The 18,444-nt window shown below is 47.6% G+C and overlaps 1 protein-coding gene across 2 annotated transcripts; it reads right to left on the reverse strand.

The window, feature by feature from the left end:
- Window positions 1–1,045: 1,045 nt before the first annotated feature.
- Window positions 1,046–18,100, reverse strand: LOC128346690 (transmembrane protein 198-like). 2 transcript variants are annotated; one of them, XM_053300233.1, is made up of 5 exons: window positions 17,911–18,100; window positions 12,134–12,377; window positions 7,073–7,648; window positions 4,012–4,160; window positions 1,046–2,333 (listed from the first exon to the last, which is right to left on the reverse strand). In XM_053300233.1, exons 2-5 carry the CDS (start codon window positions 12,318–12,320, stop codon window positions 2,187–2,189), a joined length of 1,059 nt encoding a protein of 352 aa, XP_053156208.1. In that variant the 5' UTR covers window positions 12,321–12,377; window positions 17,911–18,100; the 3' UTR covers window positions 1,046–2,186. The 2 variants fall into 2 exon arrangements, with proteins under 2 accessions (XP_053156208.1, XP_053156207.1); XM_053300232.1 differs by lacking the exon at window positions 17,911–18,100 and adding an exon at window positions 17,033–17,191.
- Window positions 18,101–18,444: the final 344 nt, after the last annotated feature.

The raw sequence follows: 18,444 nt of genomic DNA on the forward strand, positions 1-18,444 counted from the left end.
TTGAAACATGGCACTGAGCTAACCACTCCTTTTAAGTTCTCTGCTGTGATGAAGAAGATTTTATTATGTTACTGATGTTTTGAGCTGGGAGTTCTTATTTTGATGGGATACCTTTTAAAAATTGCCCAGAGTTCCTCATACCAATCTCTATGCATACAACACCTGGTAATTTCATGCAGTTTGGTTGAAAAATACCAGAGTTATATGGGCATCAGAAGACAAGGTGGCTCTTCACTGAAATCAATGTAAAACTAATGATTTCCCCCACTTGTTTACATGCAAAATTGTTGACTACTGCAAGTCTACCACCTATTCCTATGACTTGGAACACAGAGCTTGTTAAAAATCCCTGGCTGACATCTTGGCTGCCAAAGCACATGTGTAAAGAAGAGCACTTCACACACAATTCGGGTTTTTGATGGGGTGTTAAGATTGTAGCCTGATTTATATCCAGGGTCAAAAAATCCACTTTTTGCATCTGTTTTGGCGGGCACCTTTGAATGCACAGTAAACTCGCGGTAAAGCCTGCTGTATGAAAAACGTTTCTGGTCTGCCTGTGTTTCAGAAGTGATCTGGAACACATTGCTGAGGGTCAGCAATGTATTTCCTCTCTTCCAGAGTGTGGTCAGACTGCGAGCATTTCTACCACAGTTCACATGTAGAAGGACTGGAGGAGAGGCAGGTGAGCTCCCGTCGCATCCCCGCAGTTCCTTTTTATAGGTGCGCTTCAGTAGTCAGGATGTCAGCCACTAACCACAGATGACTAAAATTCGCCATTTTTGGTGGCCCAGCTCATAGGAGAGCCAGTAGAAGCTTGCAACAGAAGGTGTGTGTAGCCAAGGGACATTACACAACAGGCAGGGATCTATCTATCATGGCCTTTCAATTAGCCATAAAACTCATCTGTTTCTGTGCATAGTTTGCCCTACAATTCTAAAGAAAAGGGAGCACATGCTGTGTTGAGCACCACACAGAAAAGATCTCCTCAAAAGGAAGCCTGCCCCCAGCTCCTCCAGTGTGCTCAATATGACACACACACAGCGCATTGCACAAATGTATCTGTGTTAAGTATTATAAACAGAAGTTATGAACAGTAACCAAAAAATCCACAGGAAAACAATCTACTATAACAAAGAGAGTGACCTCTTGGACAAGATTCTAACCCAGTGCATACACACTGAATTCAGATTAATAGTTCAGGATTTGGAATTTGGGTAGTTAGCCTACAGTTAGGAGTGTGAGTGGGAGGGAGGGTGGGCGGGGAGGATCAGTTTAAATCATCGTCTACATAGTCTTAAAAGCACCATTGTCAAATTAAGCTGAAAACCACTTCAGTGCAGATAAGGCTCTCTACAGACTAGAAAAAGGCACTTTGAATGACAATTAGGAGTATGCATACTAACTTGGATTAAGGGAGAAAGCCCAAGAACTTAACTTCCCTATATAAGTAAAGCAAACCACATTGCTCCAGGAAGACAGACAAGGGAACTAAATTGTGAATATCCTCACAAGGGCCTGTCTTTTATGGGACAAAAAAAAAAAAGGTGCAAAATGTTGCAAAGGCACCACAAACCAGAGCATTTTGCCACATCCATTTGTAGTGCAAAGAACAACATCAAGTTACCTCCTAGCTGACTTGCCCCAGAGGTAAAGGCTCTAAATGGGGAGTTTACCTAGACCCACAGGCACTTGGCACTGTGTGGTCTAGATCTGCTGCAAACTGGGGCAAAGAATCCCATTATCCAAGAAGGGGGCAAGTCTATGGCTTAATTTCGCCCAGGAAAGGGCTGGCACTAAAGTAGCTTAAAAGTTAAGGTCAGCCACCCAAGAGTAGCCAGTTCATGCCAGCATTGTTTGGAAGGCAGCTGTGGGTACCCTGCAGAGGAAGGTGATTTTCTTCCTTCATTTGACTTAATTGGCAATAAATTAATGTGTGGTGTTTTGTTTTTGTTTTTAATCCCTTTTCTCCTGCTTTGAGACAGTCATCATGGCCTGGAGCCCTGTCCTGCCAACGGAGCAGGGAATTGGAGCCACTTGTTTTGAACATTAAAACAGACTAAAAAAATAGCAGACTAGCCGAGGGTGTTTGCATACCAGCGGCTGCACAGGATAAAATATCTAGAGCAGAGCTGAGCTCTTGCCTACATCTCTAGTTAAGGCACAAGTGGAAGGAGAAACCATCCCTTTCAGAGGCAGCCACGGGGTGTGGTGAGGGGAACCGTGGAACCACAGTCATAATCCAGGTCCACGGTGGTATGAGCATTGGCGCTCAGGCTGCTTAGCGATGTGCCGGTCCCCAGCTGCTGGCGGTCACGCAGGCTCTGGATGTAACTCTTCAGAGTGTGGAATGGAGAAGTGGGGGTGGAGAGAGAGGGAGAGAGAGAGAGAGAGGGTTCAGCTCATGAACAGGCAAACAGTAAGATATTTTCTTGCAATAAGCTGGTACCTGGAGTTTTCCTCACAGTCAGAGGCAACTGAAGTTAACATAGCACTTGTCTTTGCTGTGAAGTGCACCTCCAAACACACAGTGGACACATGCAAGGATGTTGTGCCTGCCAGAGCTACCACCGGCCATGTGTCCAGCATTGTTTCCAAGAGAACAACCTGCATTCCAAACATTCAGGCTTTGCATACAAACACTGGTGTACTGTAGCAGATGTGACGGTCAACAAGGGAAGACTTGCCTCCATCAAAGACTGAGAAAAGCCTTATTCACATGCTATGTTCAATGCACGTGCAATTGGTGTACTGTGTATGCGTGCACAGTTATACACACATTATGCTCAATGCATGGACAGCAGTACACATCCGTGCCCTGCATTTGAGAGGGTCTGTACCCAGGTCCATTTCTGAAATGAACATGTGTATAGTCATTCACACAAAAGCACTTACATGTGTACAAACACCTGAATGCACGCACAGTGTATGGTCTGAATAGGGCTCGTGTTCCAGCTGCTCAGCCATATTCCTTGGCATCAGAGGCCCTTAGCAAGCTCTCTATAAGGCCATGATGGAAGGAGGACACCAAATGGTGACCAGAGAAGACCAAGAATGAGGGCAGGACACTCTGGCTAAATAATCTGGGCACCATAAATTACATTTATTTCTATTCCTGGCCATTTGGTTTTATTGCTAGGCTCTCTTGTAAACGGCTTTGAAAGTCCTTCTGAGCTATAAAGCTGCACAGAAGTCTCTGAGGCTGTTCACACGAGCAGCCCAACCCAGCCTTGCACAGTCCTACCCAGGTAGGGCTGCTTGTGTGGAGTGCTGGGATTGGGCCCAAGGCCGGTGCTGCCCCACCAGGTAGCCTGAGTCATGTACCCGGGCTATTGCCGAGGGAGAAGGGCGTCAGCGCATCCCTTGCACCCCAGTCCCCAGTCGTGCGTCTGCTCGGGCTGTGGAGCCGACATTCAACAAATTCATCTAAGAATGGAACATGTGGAGTGGGGGGGGGGGGGAGAGATGATTCTGCTGCTTTTGGACAGAGATCAGACTAGATTGCCTTCTGCCTCTTGATTGCCTTCTGCCTCATAGAACTGTATGGTTCTATTAAGTCAAGATGGATTCCAACAATCCTTGTTTACCATTGGCTAACAGGATTAATGGGTTAGGGATGTAATTCCTCTGCACAGAAAGGCATCAATACACGGAAAAGAGAGATGTTTTCTAAGTGTGTGTTGGGGGGGGGGGGGCGGCTAGGGATGCAGCCAGCTCCAGGATGATAAGAGCAAGGAGGCAGCCATGCACAGGCAGCAGGAGGAGGAGAAGGCAAGGGAACACGTGTCCCCCCCAACAGCTTTATGGATCGTTCTCTCCTGCTCATCACTTCCCATAGTAGCCAATTGTCCCTCTGGATCTCTGAAGATCTAAGATGGCACTGGGGGAAGGCCAAGAAGGCATGGTTGGAGAGGCTTTTGCAGGAGGAAGCAGATGCAGTGGTGGGGCTGGCATTGTAGTGAACGGGATGCAGAGAATATCTGTGGCAGAAACAACTGCTGGTTCAACACTCACTGGTGCGAGGACATCTCCTGCACAGCGCTTGACAGCACTGGGCTTATGCCGGTACGAGCCCTCCTGCGGCGCCTGGCTCTGCCTCTTCTTGGCTTCGCGCTGCCGAATCCGCAAGAGCTGCAGCTGCTTCTGTCTCCGATTGAGGACCACTTAAGGGCAAGAGAACAGGTGTGGGAGATCAGACAGTGCTTGCTGACCCAAACCACGCAAGGAGGCGGCCCAGCCCAGAGAAACCGGAGGGGAGAAAGAGAAATCACCCACCCCGCCCCAGCAAAACCCTTCAGCCTTGGGGAAAGCCAAGACACAGGAGAGAGTCCCTAGAGCAGGCCTGCTTAGTGTAGGGCCCCCGCCCCAAGTTGTTTTTGGACTACAATTCCATAACCCCCAGCCACAGTGGTTAAAAGCCAGGGATTATTTGGAATTCATTCATTCATTCATTCGATTGCTATACCGCCCTTCCAAAAATGGCTCAGGGCAGTTTCCACAGAGAAATAACAAACAAATAAATAAACAAATAAGATGGATTGTAGGCCAACATCTGCAGGAGGGTCGAAGTTTAGCAGCCCTGCCCTAGAGGGTAGGCAGCAAGGGCTTTCTTTCATCCCTGACCTCAGGATAAGGTTTAGTGAGGGGTGGGGGGGAGAGATAGTTACTTTACTGCAATATTGTCTCTCAGCCATGGCTAGTTCCAGGTTTGAGGAGGTCCTCAGCAAAGTGTCCTCTGAAAGGTGGGCCCACTAAGATGCACTTCAGGGGCTTACTTCGTAGCATGATCGCTTGATCTCATGTCTTTCTTTTTCCTTCTTAAAGGAGAAGTCTCCTGAAATCCACCATTTCCCCCTCCCACAATGCATCAGACATTGCATCAGCCCAGGCCATGAGTAGGGGGTACGGCAGTCACCACAAGTACAGGCCGTCTCCACTGGCAACTGCCAGTTTCCCCACCACAAAGGCTAACACTACATCTGGGGCCTTGTGGGCAGGGTGGGAACTTAATGGCTGCTTGCCAAATTGTGGTCAAAGCCCAGCCTTCCTGAGGGGTGTCCCTGAAGGCAGGTGCCAAGTGCGGTGGGACCTGGGCAGCTGCTTGAGGATGTTGCATGCTGACACCAGGCCGCCTCTTGGCCACTCCCTTTTTCAAACCTTTCTGTCAACTCCTTCAAACCATCCTGCCTCAGCTTTATGTACAGGTAGCAGAGTCTGCACAGTTGTTTATGTCACAAATCCTCAGAATCTCAGCTTTCATGTTATGGATTAGGTTTGTTTTTGTTTGTTTGTAAGGAGTTGAAGGGGGTATCTCCTTCAACTCCTTTAAATCAGAAATGAGGTACATGACTCACTCTTGAGGCTTCTCGGGAAGGAGGAGGACAGAAAGGTGGTCAGCGATGCCACACTTCTCATGGTCCCTCCATGTTTGTTCACAACCTGTTGTCCATCATCATCCTGTCACCTCCCTTCCACTACTAAAGTCCCTTATAAAATAAGCATATAGTTATGGGGCAGGGGATGCAATCAGAATAAATTTCACTTATAAAGCAAATGTGCATGGATTCATTGAATCTGCACAATGTATCCCCATCACAAAATTTCAGTTCACTCCTTATCCACAGGGATGTTTATATTCCTTATGAGCTAAACAACATATACAAATTAAAACAATGTGCATATGCAAGTGGACCCTGTTTTCCACAGGGGTGCCGTTCCTGCAGATTTCCACGGGTAACAAAACTGCAGATAATGGGACATTAAGGCAGTAGGAATGGGGGTGTGGGTGGGGGGTTAGGTTACTGGATGCTGAAAAAAATCACCAAAAATCAGTTCCCCAAAAGGGAAATAAAGTGCCCTACCATGCTCCATGGGTCTCCAGCTGTCCAGGAATGCCCCCTCCCCCATCCCCAGTTTTCCCATGAAAAATCACAGAAGGAATTGGGGTTGGGGGGAAGCCACAAAATGGCCCTTGTTCCCAAAATGGTGGTTGGAAATAACCTCAGAGGTCATTTCTGGCCACCCTGACACTGCTGATCTTAACTCTATGTTTTCAGCATATGCCAAGGTCAGGTGTCAATTACCCAGTCGCGGATACGAAGAGCCACGGACGTTGGGACTGCGAATGGTGAAGTTTCCCTGTATTGGCTAATTTTGTCTAGTATGTTTTCCTTCTGCCAATCAAGGGAAGAGACCCAAAACTATGCAGGAAACCACTGTTGCCCCCGCTCTTCAAGCACACAGAAATTATGAGATTTCATCAAGCATTGATTTCAAGTCTAGAACTTTGATGCTAGAAACTGGCTCTGATAAAGACAGACAGACAGGGTTCTTAGGGTCCTGAATTCTGTGCACAAATATAAAACTTTGTATGTTAAAATGTAATTACAGAATTGTGATCATATACTTTGGAACATTTTTAGTGCTCAATTCTGCCTTGCGGATCAAGTTCATGGAAGACAGAGCAATGCCTACTAGCTGTGATAGGTTGACAGATCTCCACGTTTGGAGGCAGTATACCTCCAAATACCAGATGCTGGGAACAAACAGGGAGGGCTGTTGCTGTCTCCATACCTTCCTTTTAAAGCTTCCCAGAGGCATCTCAGTGGCCCTAGCAAGTTAGACTAAAGCAGAGCTGCACAACATCAGCCTTCCAGCTGTTGTTGGACTACAACTCCCATTATCTCTGACTACTGCCCGCCGCAGCTGGAGATGATGGAAACTGAAGTCCAACAAGAGCTGCGGATGGGTGTAGTGGGGGAGCTGTGCAGCCCTGAATGAGAGGGACCTTTCATCTGATATAGGAAGCCTCTTCTTACACCCTTGAAGCCCTTTGCCTTCAGGTCTCAATGATGGAACCCGCATCTATCTGTCCTGGTGCATCCCCATGACTCTATGGCCTCTCCTGACCCATGACTCCTCCTTATTCCCCCTCCAACCTCCACTCACCTGTGAAATATTTAAAAAGCACATGCAAGCTATAGCCTAGGACCGACAGGCCCAGACAGCTGGGTCTCCTCCCCTTCCTTGCCTCTCCCTCCGTAGGGGCCCCAAACACCCAAAGTCTTCCACTCACCATCCGTGTGGGAAAATCCTTCCGCAGTCACCTTCCACTGCAGCAGCACTCCCATCACGGCCAGGAAAGGCCAGGTGGCCAGCACGGCCCAGCCGCACCAGCAGAGCGGGGGAGAAGGCGCCAGGCGTAGGCGGTCATATACGTGGCGGCCCAAAGCCAGGCTCTCCACAGCATAGTCCAAGCAGAGGGTGAGCACAGCACCCCCAAACACTGCTGTGGAGACCACCGTGAGGGCTTTTTGCCAGCGCAAGGCCACCACAGCACCCAAGAGGGCTGAGCCCAGCAGAGATCCAGCAGGGACCCACACGCTGGGCAGTTCATAGAGAGGCTCAGTGGCCACCAGCCCAGCTGTGGCCACGAGCAAGCCAAGCAAAAGCCCAGTCAGGAACAACCCAACCGAGTGCACCAGCATAGTGACTAAGCCGCACAGGACTCCAATGCCCAGGGCAATGCCGGCGCTGACCTCCAGGCTGAGCTGAGTGTCTAAGATGCGCTCCTTGTAGCAGAGCAAGAAGATCACAGCCGAGCCAAAGAGGAGACCTGAGAGAAACATGATGGCTTTGAAACAGCGGTAACCTGCGGACAGAAAAAGAAACAAGGTGAGCACTGCAGAGGAAATGTAATGTGTGGCCAACTTTGCTAGGGGAGGCCTGGTCAAGCCAGACACTGCTGATAGCTGGCCTATGGGAGGAGAGTTGGCCTTGTGGTAGCAAGAATGAATTGTCTGCTTTGCTAAGCAGGGCCTTCCCTGGTTTGCAGCTGGATGGGAAACTGCGTGTGTGAGCACTGGAGATATTTCCCTTAGGGGATGGGGCCACTCTGGGAAGAGCACCTGCATGAAGAAGGTTCTAAGTTCCCTCCCTGGCATCTCCAAGATAGGGCTGAAAGAGACTCCTGCCTGCAAGCTTGGAGAAGCTGCTGCCTGTCTGTGTAGAACTAGGGCTGCTCAACTCTGGCCCTCTTGCAGATGTTGGCTTACAACTCCCATAATCCCTGGCTACTGGCCACTGTGCGTGGGGATTATGGGAATTGTAGTCCCAAAACAGCTGGGGGGCCTAAGTTGAGCAGGCCTGGCACTGTAGACAATACTGAGCTAGATGGACCAAGGGTCTGACTTGGTAGAAGGCAGCTTTCCTATGACAAATGGTCTAATCAATCCATGTTCTCATTATGAAGCAAACTGCTCATATGAAACACTGAGAACACAGCATGAGAAGTTACCTTGTGGAAAATCAGCCTTCTTTACATAATCATTTGGAACCAATGTTACATGCAGTTTATGATCACTCTTACTGAAAGACAACATGTTACTTGATTTTATTTTAAACAGATCAAATATGAATCCACTGTTTTTGTTGCAACCATTGATTCTTGGCTATTTAGTAAAACTGAAGTCTATGTTGAGTATTCAGGGGAAAGGTATCATCATTTGTGACTTTTAATGGGTGGATTCATGTCATGGCAAATGAAGGCTGAAATACAGAGCAAGGACGCACCAGTGCAGTGAAAGAGCAGCCGAAAAGAACTTCCCAACTAACCGCACCTGTGCAGTGAGGAAGCACAATTTTTGACAGCTCCCCTTCCCCAGGAAGCCCTATGTGCCACTTGAAAGTATACCCTTGAGGGCTGTGCAACCCTCAAGGACATATTTTCAGGGAAGAGGAGGGTGTCAGAAATTGCTGCTTCATAGGAACATAGGAAGCTGCCATATACCAAGTCAGACTATTGGTCTATCTAGCTCAGTATTGTCTACACAGACTGGCAGTGACTTCTCCAAGGTTGCAGGCAGGAACCTCTCTCAGCCCTATCTTGGAGACAGGAGATGCCAGCGAGGGAACTTGGAACCTTCTGCTCTTCCCAGAGTGGCTCCATCCCCTGAGGGGAATATCTTACAGTACTCATATGTGGTCTCCCATTCAAATGCAACCAGAGTGGGCCCTGCTTAGCTTAAGGGGACAAGTCACGCTTGCTACCACAAGACCAGCTCTCCTCAATGCACTGGTGCAGTCAGACTGGAAGTTTGGATAGGTTGCTCTCTTACTTGCTCTCATCCTTGTTCTGTAGGTCAGCTGAGGTTAGGAATTCCTATAGGGGTTTTTCAGAGATCGTCTTCAGTGAAATATCCCATTGTCTACCTTTGTTCTACTTTATTGACAGGAAGCTGGCTTGCTTGTGGTGCTGGACACAAAGCGTCCAAAGAAGAGGGGCAGCAGGCTCTGCTCTCTGAATGCTAACTTTTCCCAAGTCACTCAGAAGCAGGAATACATACTCCTCTGCAAAAGTCCATGCTCCTGCTTCTCCTGCTCATTAAGCTTTCTCTATAGGCCTGTTCACACAGACAGGTGGGACTTTTTAAATGGGTACTTAGCCATCTGGAGAAACTTCAGTGTGAACTGGCAACTTACAGAAGACACAGGGACAGCTTGAAATGGAACAGCGGTTATTATCATTAATGTGACTCTGGCTGAAGCCGTTTAAGTTGCTTTTTCATGTGCACACATTCATAGTTTCAGAAATGCAAACTGACATAAACGAAGGAGAAGCCTGGGATACTAGCAGGGCCCATTCCAGATTGGAGGGATCCCTCAGCAAGGTGCCCTCTGGTAGACCCCTTCCAACCTTGGCACTTCCCCTTCCCTTATGCTGGTAGTGGATGCAGAGGCAAATGTGGGCTTCTATTTCTTGCCCACATCTTCTGCCAAAGTAAGGGGGAGCATCTAACTGGTAACCACTGGTTGCTGGTTGGGCCCAATCCTCCCTCAGTAGGACAAGGAGGAAGTGGTAGATTAGAACTGGGGGTCATCACCAGAAGGGAAAGCCAGAGGGCAGCAAATTGTTCAAATGAACTTCTTTCATTAGCCCATAACCCACAAGCCTACTAGGCCGGCATTCATGGCAGTTCAAATGCAATTTCCCCCCCAAGTGTGGTATTCCCCCAAGTGTGGAGAGCCAGCGTGGTGTAGTGGTTAGAGTGCTGGACTAGGAGCGGGAAGACCCGAGTTCAAATCCCCGTTCAGCCATGAAACTAGCTGGGTGACTCTGGGCCAGTCACTTCTCTCTCAGCCTAACCTACTTCACAGGGTTGTTGTGAAAGAGAAACTCAAGTATGTAGTACACCGCTCTGGGCTCCTTGAAGGAAGAGCGGGATATAAATGTAAAAATAATAATAAATAATAATAATTTAGCACTATAAGTGATTCCTCTTTCCCAGGAATGTTCACACTTGATGTGGAAAAAGCGAAAATGTAATTAGTATTACAGTTCACCAGGGCAGCTTTTTATTCCCTGCTTCAAGTGATACACACACTAGGGTTTAGCCTGGGGTATATTTCATGCCCTAAAATTGTACCTAATCAATAAAAGCACATTATCAAGAAACTACAGTATCCACTTTTTTACCCACTAAAACAATTGCTGGAGTGTACCTGATTCCCATCTCCACCTTCCACACCTCCCATTATTGCAACATATCCAGTAATGGCAGAATTAGAATTATTATATAAACTGGGTACTTTATTTGAAGGCTAAATCTGTATAATGTGCAAAAATATATATATACAGTTTTGCTGCAGTCAAAATGTTTAGCGCACATTCATTAAATATATCACAGGACTGTGTATTTTGAAGACAAGGTTGAGGAGCACACCAGTCTCCAGACCCCACAGAAATAGTTGCTCATTCCATCAGCTTCCTGCCCACTGAGTTCATTTCACAAATGTTGGAATGTGTGTTTCTGCTTTACATCCATATTGGATAGCCACATTTTTCCCCCTTCTGCAATTCACATGGCACAACCAAAGGAAAGACTGAGATAACTGAACTAATAAGCATGGGTGTTTGGGTGAAAAGTTAAATACAGGAGTAAACTGAGATACATTATATTGATTTTAAGTGATGTGTTCCATTTACACATACCAGCTGCTGATTTATACCAGATCTATATTTAATAATGGAGTATACTGTCCAGTGGTGCAGTCACCATTGAACTGGGGCAGGGACAAACATCTTCTGGTCCACAATGTCTGGGGGTTGCCTGAGTGTGTCTTCCCCCCACCGGGCACTCAGCCAATGCGAAAGCAGTGCTCACTGGCTAGGAGAGGGCAATGGATGGCACATCTATGTTCCAATGCTGGCCATGCCCCTGACACTGACACAGGGGGCGGGGCCAGCATCAGGGCACGGATGCACCACCTGTCACCCTCTTCCCAGCCCGTGTGCCTGCATCTACCAGCTGGGTGCTTCCTTTCTCTCCTTCACATTTCTGACACTGGCATAAAGGGCGCGGCTGGCACAGAATTGGGGCTAAACATGGCACTCAGCCTGAACATGTAGCGGGCAGCGGATTGCAAAGGCGATGGGGAGCGGCCGCCTCCAGACTTCTTACACCCCCGATACTGTCCAACTGTGCCTACTTGATGAAAGAGTATCTGCTTTCTTGCTTGGAAACTGATACAACAATATTGCTCACAGAGGTTTGCAAACAGTCATGTACCCCTTCAACTGAGGTACGCAGGAATTGCCTCTAAATGACCAGAAGGGAAACAACGGCAATTTGGAAAATCAGTGAGATCTTCTCTCTTTTTCAAGCTGTGAATATATCTTAAGCAGGTATGTATGGGCTAGCAGGCTAGTCACTTTTGTAGATGTATTTGCAAGGTTGTGCTAGGATGTCCTGAAGTTTTAGAATTCTGAACACTGTAAGACTTTGAAGCTACATATGCATGGCACACTGAACAATACATAGGTTGGAGGAATCTGGATGTCAAAGAGTTTGAGTTTGTAAGGAATTAAAGGCTTGGGAACTGTCAACTTCTAAAAATATATTTCAGGATTGTGCCACTGGATGCTATGAAATGGCTTCTCCACATCACCTGTTCTGCACATAGCTATGGAAAGTTACCTGCTCATGTCATGCAATGCACCTACTCTCTTCTACTTCAGAAGAAGTAGGAGAAGTTTACAATTAGATGATGAGGGCAACTTGATAGGGACAGGCAAGGGAAAGAGATGCAAAGCTAAAGGCAACTTTCAAACACACATTCTCCTTTTCCTTCTACTCACCAAAGCAGCAGTAAACAACTCCAAAAATGCAGCAGAGAGCACAGATCACACAGGGCACAACTTCATAGTGTCTTTCAGATAGGAGGCTGCAAGGGTCCAAAGCAGGTTCACTGGGCTCTGTGGTCCCCTGATTAAAGCCCCGGGGGTCAGGGGTGACAACAAGTGGAAGTAACGATGTCGGATCCATCCTCGCCAGCCAAGATGCAATTCAGTTGTCAGGAGCCATTCAAGCAGGAGGGAGAGCCTGCGGAGAGGTTTGCCTAGGCTTTAGTTGTGACAACCACCATCACCATCAACATCACAGCTGGGAATTTTAGATAGACAACCAATCTCCTCTTCCTTTAGAGACCCATCCTTTCCCCACCTTCCTGTTACAGCAAGTCAGTGAGGGAAGAAGACATGACAAGTCAGAAGCTGACAGTCATGGTGCTGAGACTGTCAAAGAACAGAAGTGCAGGAGTGTCTGATGACAAGGCCGGGTACGAGGAATGGGAGAAGAGGAATGTGGCATAGCTGCAATTCAGAAGCCAGATTTTCTTTTTTTTTAATTGGGGTTGGGCATGTGATTTCACCTTTCTCACCAGAAAAAAACAGCAATGGGAGGGGGAATATTCCACTACTCTATCCAGCCCAAACCTAAGCCACTGACAATAAATAAGGAGTAAAGTGGACAACCCTGCGGGCTGCACTTCATTCACACACATGCACATGCTTACCCCGCTCCCTTGATTCCCCAAGACTCCCCACCCATCCCACTTCCCAAGAGTTAAGCTCTGTATATAATCCAAATAGTGGAAAGCATGACAAATCTCCCCCCCCCCGCCCGGCCCTCCCCCAAGAACAGCTGGAGTTAGCAACATAAATAATGCCCCCATCACACCAAGTTCAGTGCAAGGCTTGTGCGTAAAACCAATAAGCTGTCCCCTCACATCAGAGTGGGATGTAAGGGGGGCAGCTTAGGGGCTAACGGGGGACACAGGGAGGTGGAAGTCCATAATTTAATCTAAATTCAACAACGAATTAAACTTGGTCAGGGGCCAGGACTTCTGGGTCCTCTTCCCAGTGCCAGAGGGAAAGGGGAGGCTGAGTGAATTGAAGCAGGAGCTGGAATGAGGAGCCAGCAAATTTGGGCTGCCTTCCCAGCTTCGGGGTGGGGGTGGAGGGAAGTATTCCTCATTTTTCATGGGTCCTCTTTCAAGCTGTGCAAAGGGCAAAGAAGTACAGACAACCCCCAGGACTTCCCTATAACCAGGGTTGCCAAGTGTCCACTTTCTTTAAGAATTGTCCCATCACCATCTCTCAGAACATAACAAGTTGTCCTTTATTTCTCTAGAGCATTTGTTTTTTTTTTACTTTTAAAGACTTTGCAACCTCACCTATCACCGACAACTATTCCTGTTGCAGCATCTCTTGACAGATGGAGAAGTTCCTAAAACAATGAGTAAAGTTCAAAAGGAGGCTGGTGCCAAGCTGGAATGGAAGACTGACACTTCCATCAGAACTCCATGTAGGTATCTCAATATCAGACAAACGGAGCATTTGTCCAAGACAGAGTGCCCTTTAAGGGCACTGTACAACCAGCCACCAAGCTTCATAAGAATACTCTTGTGTGACTACGATCCTAATTCAGCTGCACTTACCCTGCAACTGGAAAAGAAAAGCTCTTTGCAATATGGCACTGGAAAGTTATAGTGGGTGTGAGAGGAGGTGATCTGAACTAAAAGCGAACGAGAGGAGATGCATTCACAGGGAGGGACTCATAGATGTGCAGGGTACACAAATAGCACAGACCAGTCCTGAATATTTGAAGGGTTGCAATTCTTTTATTTCTCTTTATAAAAATAATTTATTTTATTTATTATTTATTATTTATTATTTATTTTTAATTATAAAAATAATTTATTTTTCTAATTATTTCCCTGTGTAAACCGCCCTGAGCCATTTTTGGAAGGGCGGTATAGAAATCAAATAAATCATCATCATCACCACCACCACCACCACCATCATCATCACAGTAGCCCTACTCAGCCATTCTGTTGTGTGTACGTTCAGGTGTCTGCACATGTTTTTGTTTTAATGACTGTAAGGTAAAGGTAAAGTGTGCCGTCGAGTCGGTGCCAACTCCTGGCGCCCACAGAGCCCTGTGGTTGTCTTTGGTAGAATACAGGAGGGGTTTACCATTGCCTCCTCTGGTGCAGTATGACATGATGCCTTTCAGCATCTTCCTGTATCGCTGCTGCCCAATATAGTGTTTCCCATAGTCTGGGAAACATATCAGTGGGGGATTCGAACTGGCAACCTCATGCTTGCTAGGCAAGTCATTTCCCGCTGCGCCATTAGTACCTGCGTTCATTTTAAAACTGCACTTGGGCACAGAAAACCTCTCAAATGCTGGTAAATAAGAATTGTATGTGCTTTCAGCATAATATGTGAATAACTGTATGTATGTACACTGTACAAAGAATGTACATGTGCTGAACATAATGTGTGAATAGGGCTAAGATTACTCTTGTTTTAATTAATCCAGTATGACTGTCCCTCCTTTGAATCTTGTACTCATGGTCACTAATGTCAATCCACAACCATGCACTGAAAGGGATTATTATTAATAATATTATCCACTTATTACTTCAAGGGTATGCAGGCTATTAAACAGAGAAGTCACCCATGTTAAGTTATTCATAGGGCTGCATTATAAGGCACCCACAGCTCCTACCAAGGAAATAGTGTAAAACTCACACGTAGGCAGTTGATGTGATGGGCACATAGCATGCTTATTGGTCTGTGTTTATCTGCTGGGGAACTGTGACTGGCAGTGGAACAAGTCACTCAATTGGGTGTACACAAATGTGCAACTGTTGTGCATAATGATCTACACAAGAGTTTCACTGTATTTTCTCCATGGAAATTCCCTCTGTGTAGGAAAATACAGGCTATGTGAGGTGGCCCTAAAAACAGCAAATTCTCAGAACATATACCCTAGCATCACCTAGCACACGCTCTGGAAATTTTTCTTTGGATCTAGGATCTAGCCCCCAAATTTAGGAGCTAGACAATGGACCCTTGGCAAAATTACCAGATTTAACATATTTGGAACAGAAATAGGGCTTCCTGGGAAAAACATTTTAGTAAATAACTAACTGAATATTCTAGACCAGGAGCTACAGTTAAATTTTTATGTGCCATGGCTCCCTGGTGTCTGGGATTTGTCAAGCTTCCATCTAGTACATTTGCTCTTCTTTAAGCTATCTAACCTTTTATTTGAAGCCTGTGTTTCATGTGCGGAGAAAGGCCCATAACAGACTGGAGAGGGGCCGTGGAGTCATTTGGGAGGGCGGAGGGGAGATGGAAGGAGATCTCCCTCACTGCCCTCACCATCCATGCAGTGGCATTGCTAAAAGGGGGAACTTTCCCCTTGCCCCACTACCAGCCTCTCTGCTGCAGTTGCTGCAGCCCTGTCACCTGTGCGGTGCTTCAAAGGTAAAGGTGGGGACTTTCCCTTTGCTCCCCTTGCCGAAGCCGCTGCTGAGCAGCCTTCACTAAAAGGGGGGCTTCCCCTCACCCCTAGAGAGGGGTGGCAAAATCTGAGGAGCGGCAAAATTGCCATAGGCAAGTGCCTACTCTGCCTGTGCTTAAAGCCGCCATTGTGCAGAGCAAAGCTACCAGTCATACATTATTTAAGCTCCAATTTACTGCTCGACTTATTTTTTAAAAGTCTGAACCCAAGTCTGCTGGAAGCAGTGCCCACATACTTTGGGAACTCTGCTTCTTCATCTAAAATGTATATGAACAGCTGCTGGTTACTTGGCGGGGGGGGGAGGCACTTTGCACATGCTCAGGGGCACTCTTCATTATTACTTTTCCCAGCCCTGATTTCGGGCTGAAGGAAATTCCAGACCTGAGTGAGGTCTAATTTAAACCTCTGTCCTTTGGTCTCGCCTTCCCTTTTTCCTGTCCTACAAAGTATTTTTGAAGATAATCTTCCACTCCAATGGATGCACGAGTGCCACGTTTAGGGCTGCTGCTGCTGCTGCAGCAATGGATCACCGGAGCCTGACTACTGGTGTGTGCATACACTATTGGCTACAGAGGTGCTGCTGGCTCCTCTTCTCTCGACCATGGCTTGGATCCCAGACAGGAAAGCGACGCTGAGTTTAACGGAAATATTCCCTTTGGGATCAGAGGGCTAGAATCGGTTTAGAATACCGCTATAGTTAGCCTGTGTTTAGAGGAAGGGAAGAAAGGACACAGCTGCGAATCTCCGAGGTGGGTGGCAGGATTAGCAAGCAGTCCCTAACACTGAAGGTTTGCTACAGCGCGTTGTCGACTTGTAAGGAAGTTCCAGAGAGAGCCACAAAAAATACAACACAATAACCGTGCTACAGACGGGCGATTATTTGGTAGGAGGCGGGGCTAGAAGAACGCTTAGTTGCCCTTTTCACTCGGCTTCATCTATGTCTTAGATCCCCAAATATCAAATCGAGGAACGCGTTCTACGGAAGCTCAGAGAGACAGTTGGTATAAACTGGTCACGGGCAGCCTCCGGATAAAAACCTTGCCGGTCCACCCACAGTTCTTCCTTCACTTTTAATCTCCACCGGACATCACTCCTCCACCCCACCCCCAGACATACTGATCTGAATTGTTGCAAACTCCAACTTGGCAAAGGTACCACACACGCACTCATCCGAAATGATGTTTAACCTCCCCCCCCCGAAAAAAACACTGCTCTTTCCATGATTGTACACACACAATTTTAAAAACAAAAGTATGTTTGGGAAAACTAAGGGGAGGGGGATCGTTCTTCCTTTAATGCTAGGAATAAAGGCAATCGGAATGTAGATCCACGTCTCCGGAAGACCAACATAAAGTACAAATAAACGGCATGGTATAACTTACCAGTCTAGGAAAGGGTTCCCACCACCCTTTCAGAGAACTGGTCTGCAAAAGCAACATTCCTCCAGCTCCACCCACTCCAGAGAGCAACTGCTGGTAACTGAAAGACCATGCAGGGAGCTGCCGAAATAAAAGATCAATCTCCTCCTCCCTGCCAGAAACAGTTCCCACCCACCCCCCTCGTTTTCCTCCAATTCAAAATTCTACAAAATAATCTTTTCCTACGACAGCTGAAGAGTGACCTCATCAAGGACTGGGAGGAGCCAAGTAAGAAGTTGGGCGACCCGAGGGGGGACGATAATAGGTTCAGAGAAAGAAGAGATCACCTTCTCCTTCCCCGCGCCCACCCCGTAAGGAGTGGGTTTCTGGCAAAGGGAGGAGAGCGAGGCGAGACTCTTGAATTTTGTTGGGCGGTTGTTTTGCGACGGCCACTTACAGGGACTGCAAAAGCAGCGATTGCAAACTATGTACATATACGCCGGGCGCCCCCCCCCCGCCCAGTGCCATGAGGTTGGTTTCTTCCAGCTACAGATAATTGTGTTATTGTCTTGCAGAGAAGGAGGAGGCAATTTAAACTAGATTCTGCGTCGACGATAGAGTCCTTGGTCTTATGTGGCGTGCTGAAGACTCGGAGGGGAGGGAGAAAATCCTGCCTCCTAACATCTCTCTCTCTCTCTCTCCCCCACCGTCATCATCAGCCACTTGGCAGCAGCATAATATTCTTCCCAGAGCTGGGATCGGGGGACATTTGAAGCCTTGGAATTCTGCCTTGACGCCACCCCTGCCCCCTTTCAAAAGGTCCCGGGGGGTGGGGGAGGAAGTGAGAGAGAAGAACCCGGGAATTCTGCCTCAGCCCCGTAGAAATGTACTTCGTGCCTTACCTTTCGGGGAGAGAGGTCGGAGCAGGCTACCAGTGTGGGCTTCCTCTCCGGCCTAGGCTTCTTTGGTGCTGGCCCAACAGCCTTTGCTGTGGTCGCTCCTTCCGTGTCTGGAATGCGGGCACTGAGGGTGGCCCTTTCCTGAGCATCCCAAACAGCTCAGGCTTTCTTTGCAGGCTCATGAGTTGGCCAGCTGGCTGAGCAGGTGCCTGAAGCAAAGCCAGCATCCCAGCAACTGGCCAAGCTCCAGCTGGGTGCAGACAAGGCAGAGGTGGGGGTCTTCAATGGAGGGCAGGGTGCCCCCCCCCCAGTACCACATACTGCTTCCTGGGAGCCCTGTTGGTCACGTACCGCATGGCTGCCCTCACTCAGGAGTCCCCAGATCTGCTGAAAAGAGAAGCGCTGAGTTTCAAAGCTTTCTCATACAGGACTTGTTCTTCCTGCATCTGCCCAATATTGGTCAGCCATGTGCAATTTTAAAACAGAGCTCTCCTCCTATCCCGTCCTAATGTTGCACACATGTCCACAAATATTGCA

This window comes from Hemicordylus capensis, chromosome 2 (genome assembly GCF_027244095.1).
Source record: "Hemicordylus capensis ecotype Gifberg chromosome 2, rHemCap1.1.pri, whole genome shotgun sequence".
Taxonomy (NCBI): domain Eukaryota; kingdom Metazoa; phylum Chordata; class Lepidosauria; order Squamata; family Cordylidae; genus Hemicordylus; species Hemicordylus capensis.

Excerpts from the sequence above, each read along its gene's own strand:
- LOC128346690 (XM_053300233.1), bottom strand. The coding sequence starts at position 12,320 with ATGGATCCGACATCGTTACTTCCACTTGTTGTCACCCCTGACCCCCGG. Across the intron at positions 7,649-12,133 it reads AGTTGTTTACTGCTGCTTTG|GTTACCGCTGTTTCAAAGCC; the intron begins GTGAGTAGAAGG and ends TTCTGTCCGCAG. Across the intron at positions 4,161-7,072 it reads AGGATTTTCCCACACGGATG|TGGTCCTCAATCGGAGACAG; the intron begins GTGAGTGGAAGA and ends CTTGCCCTTAAG.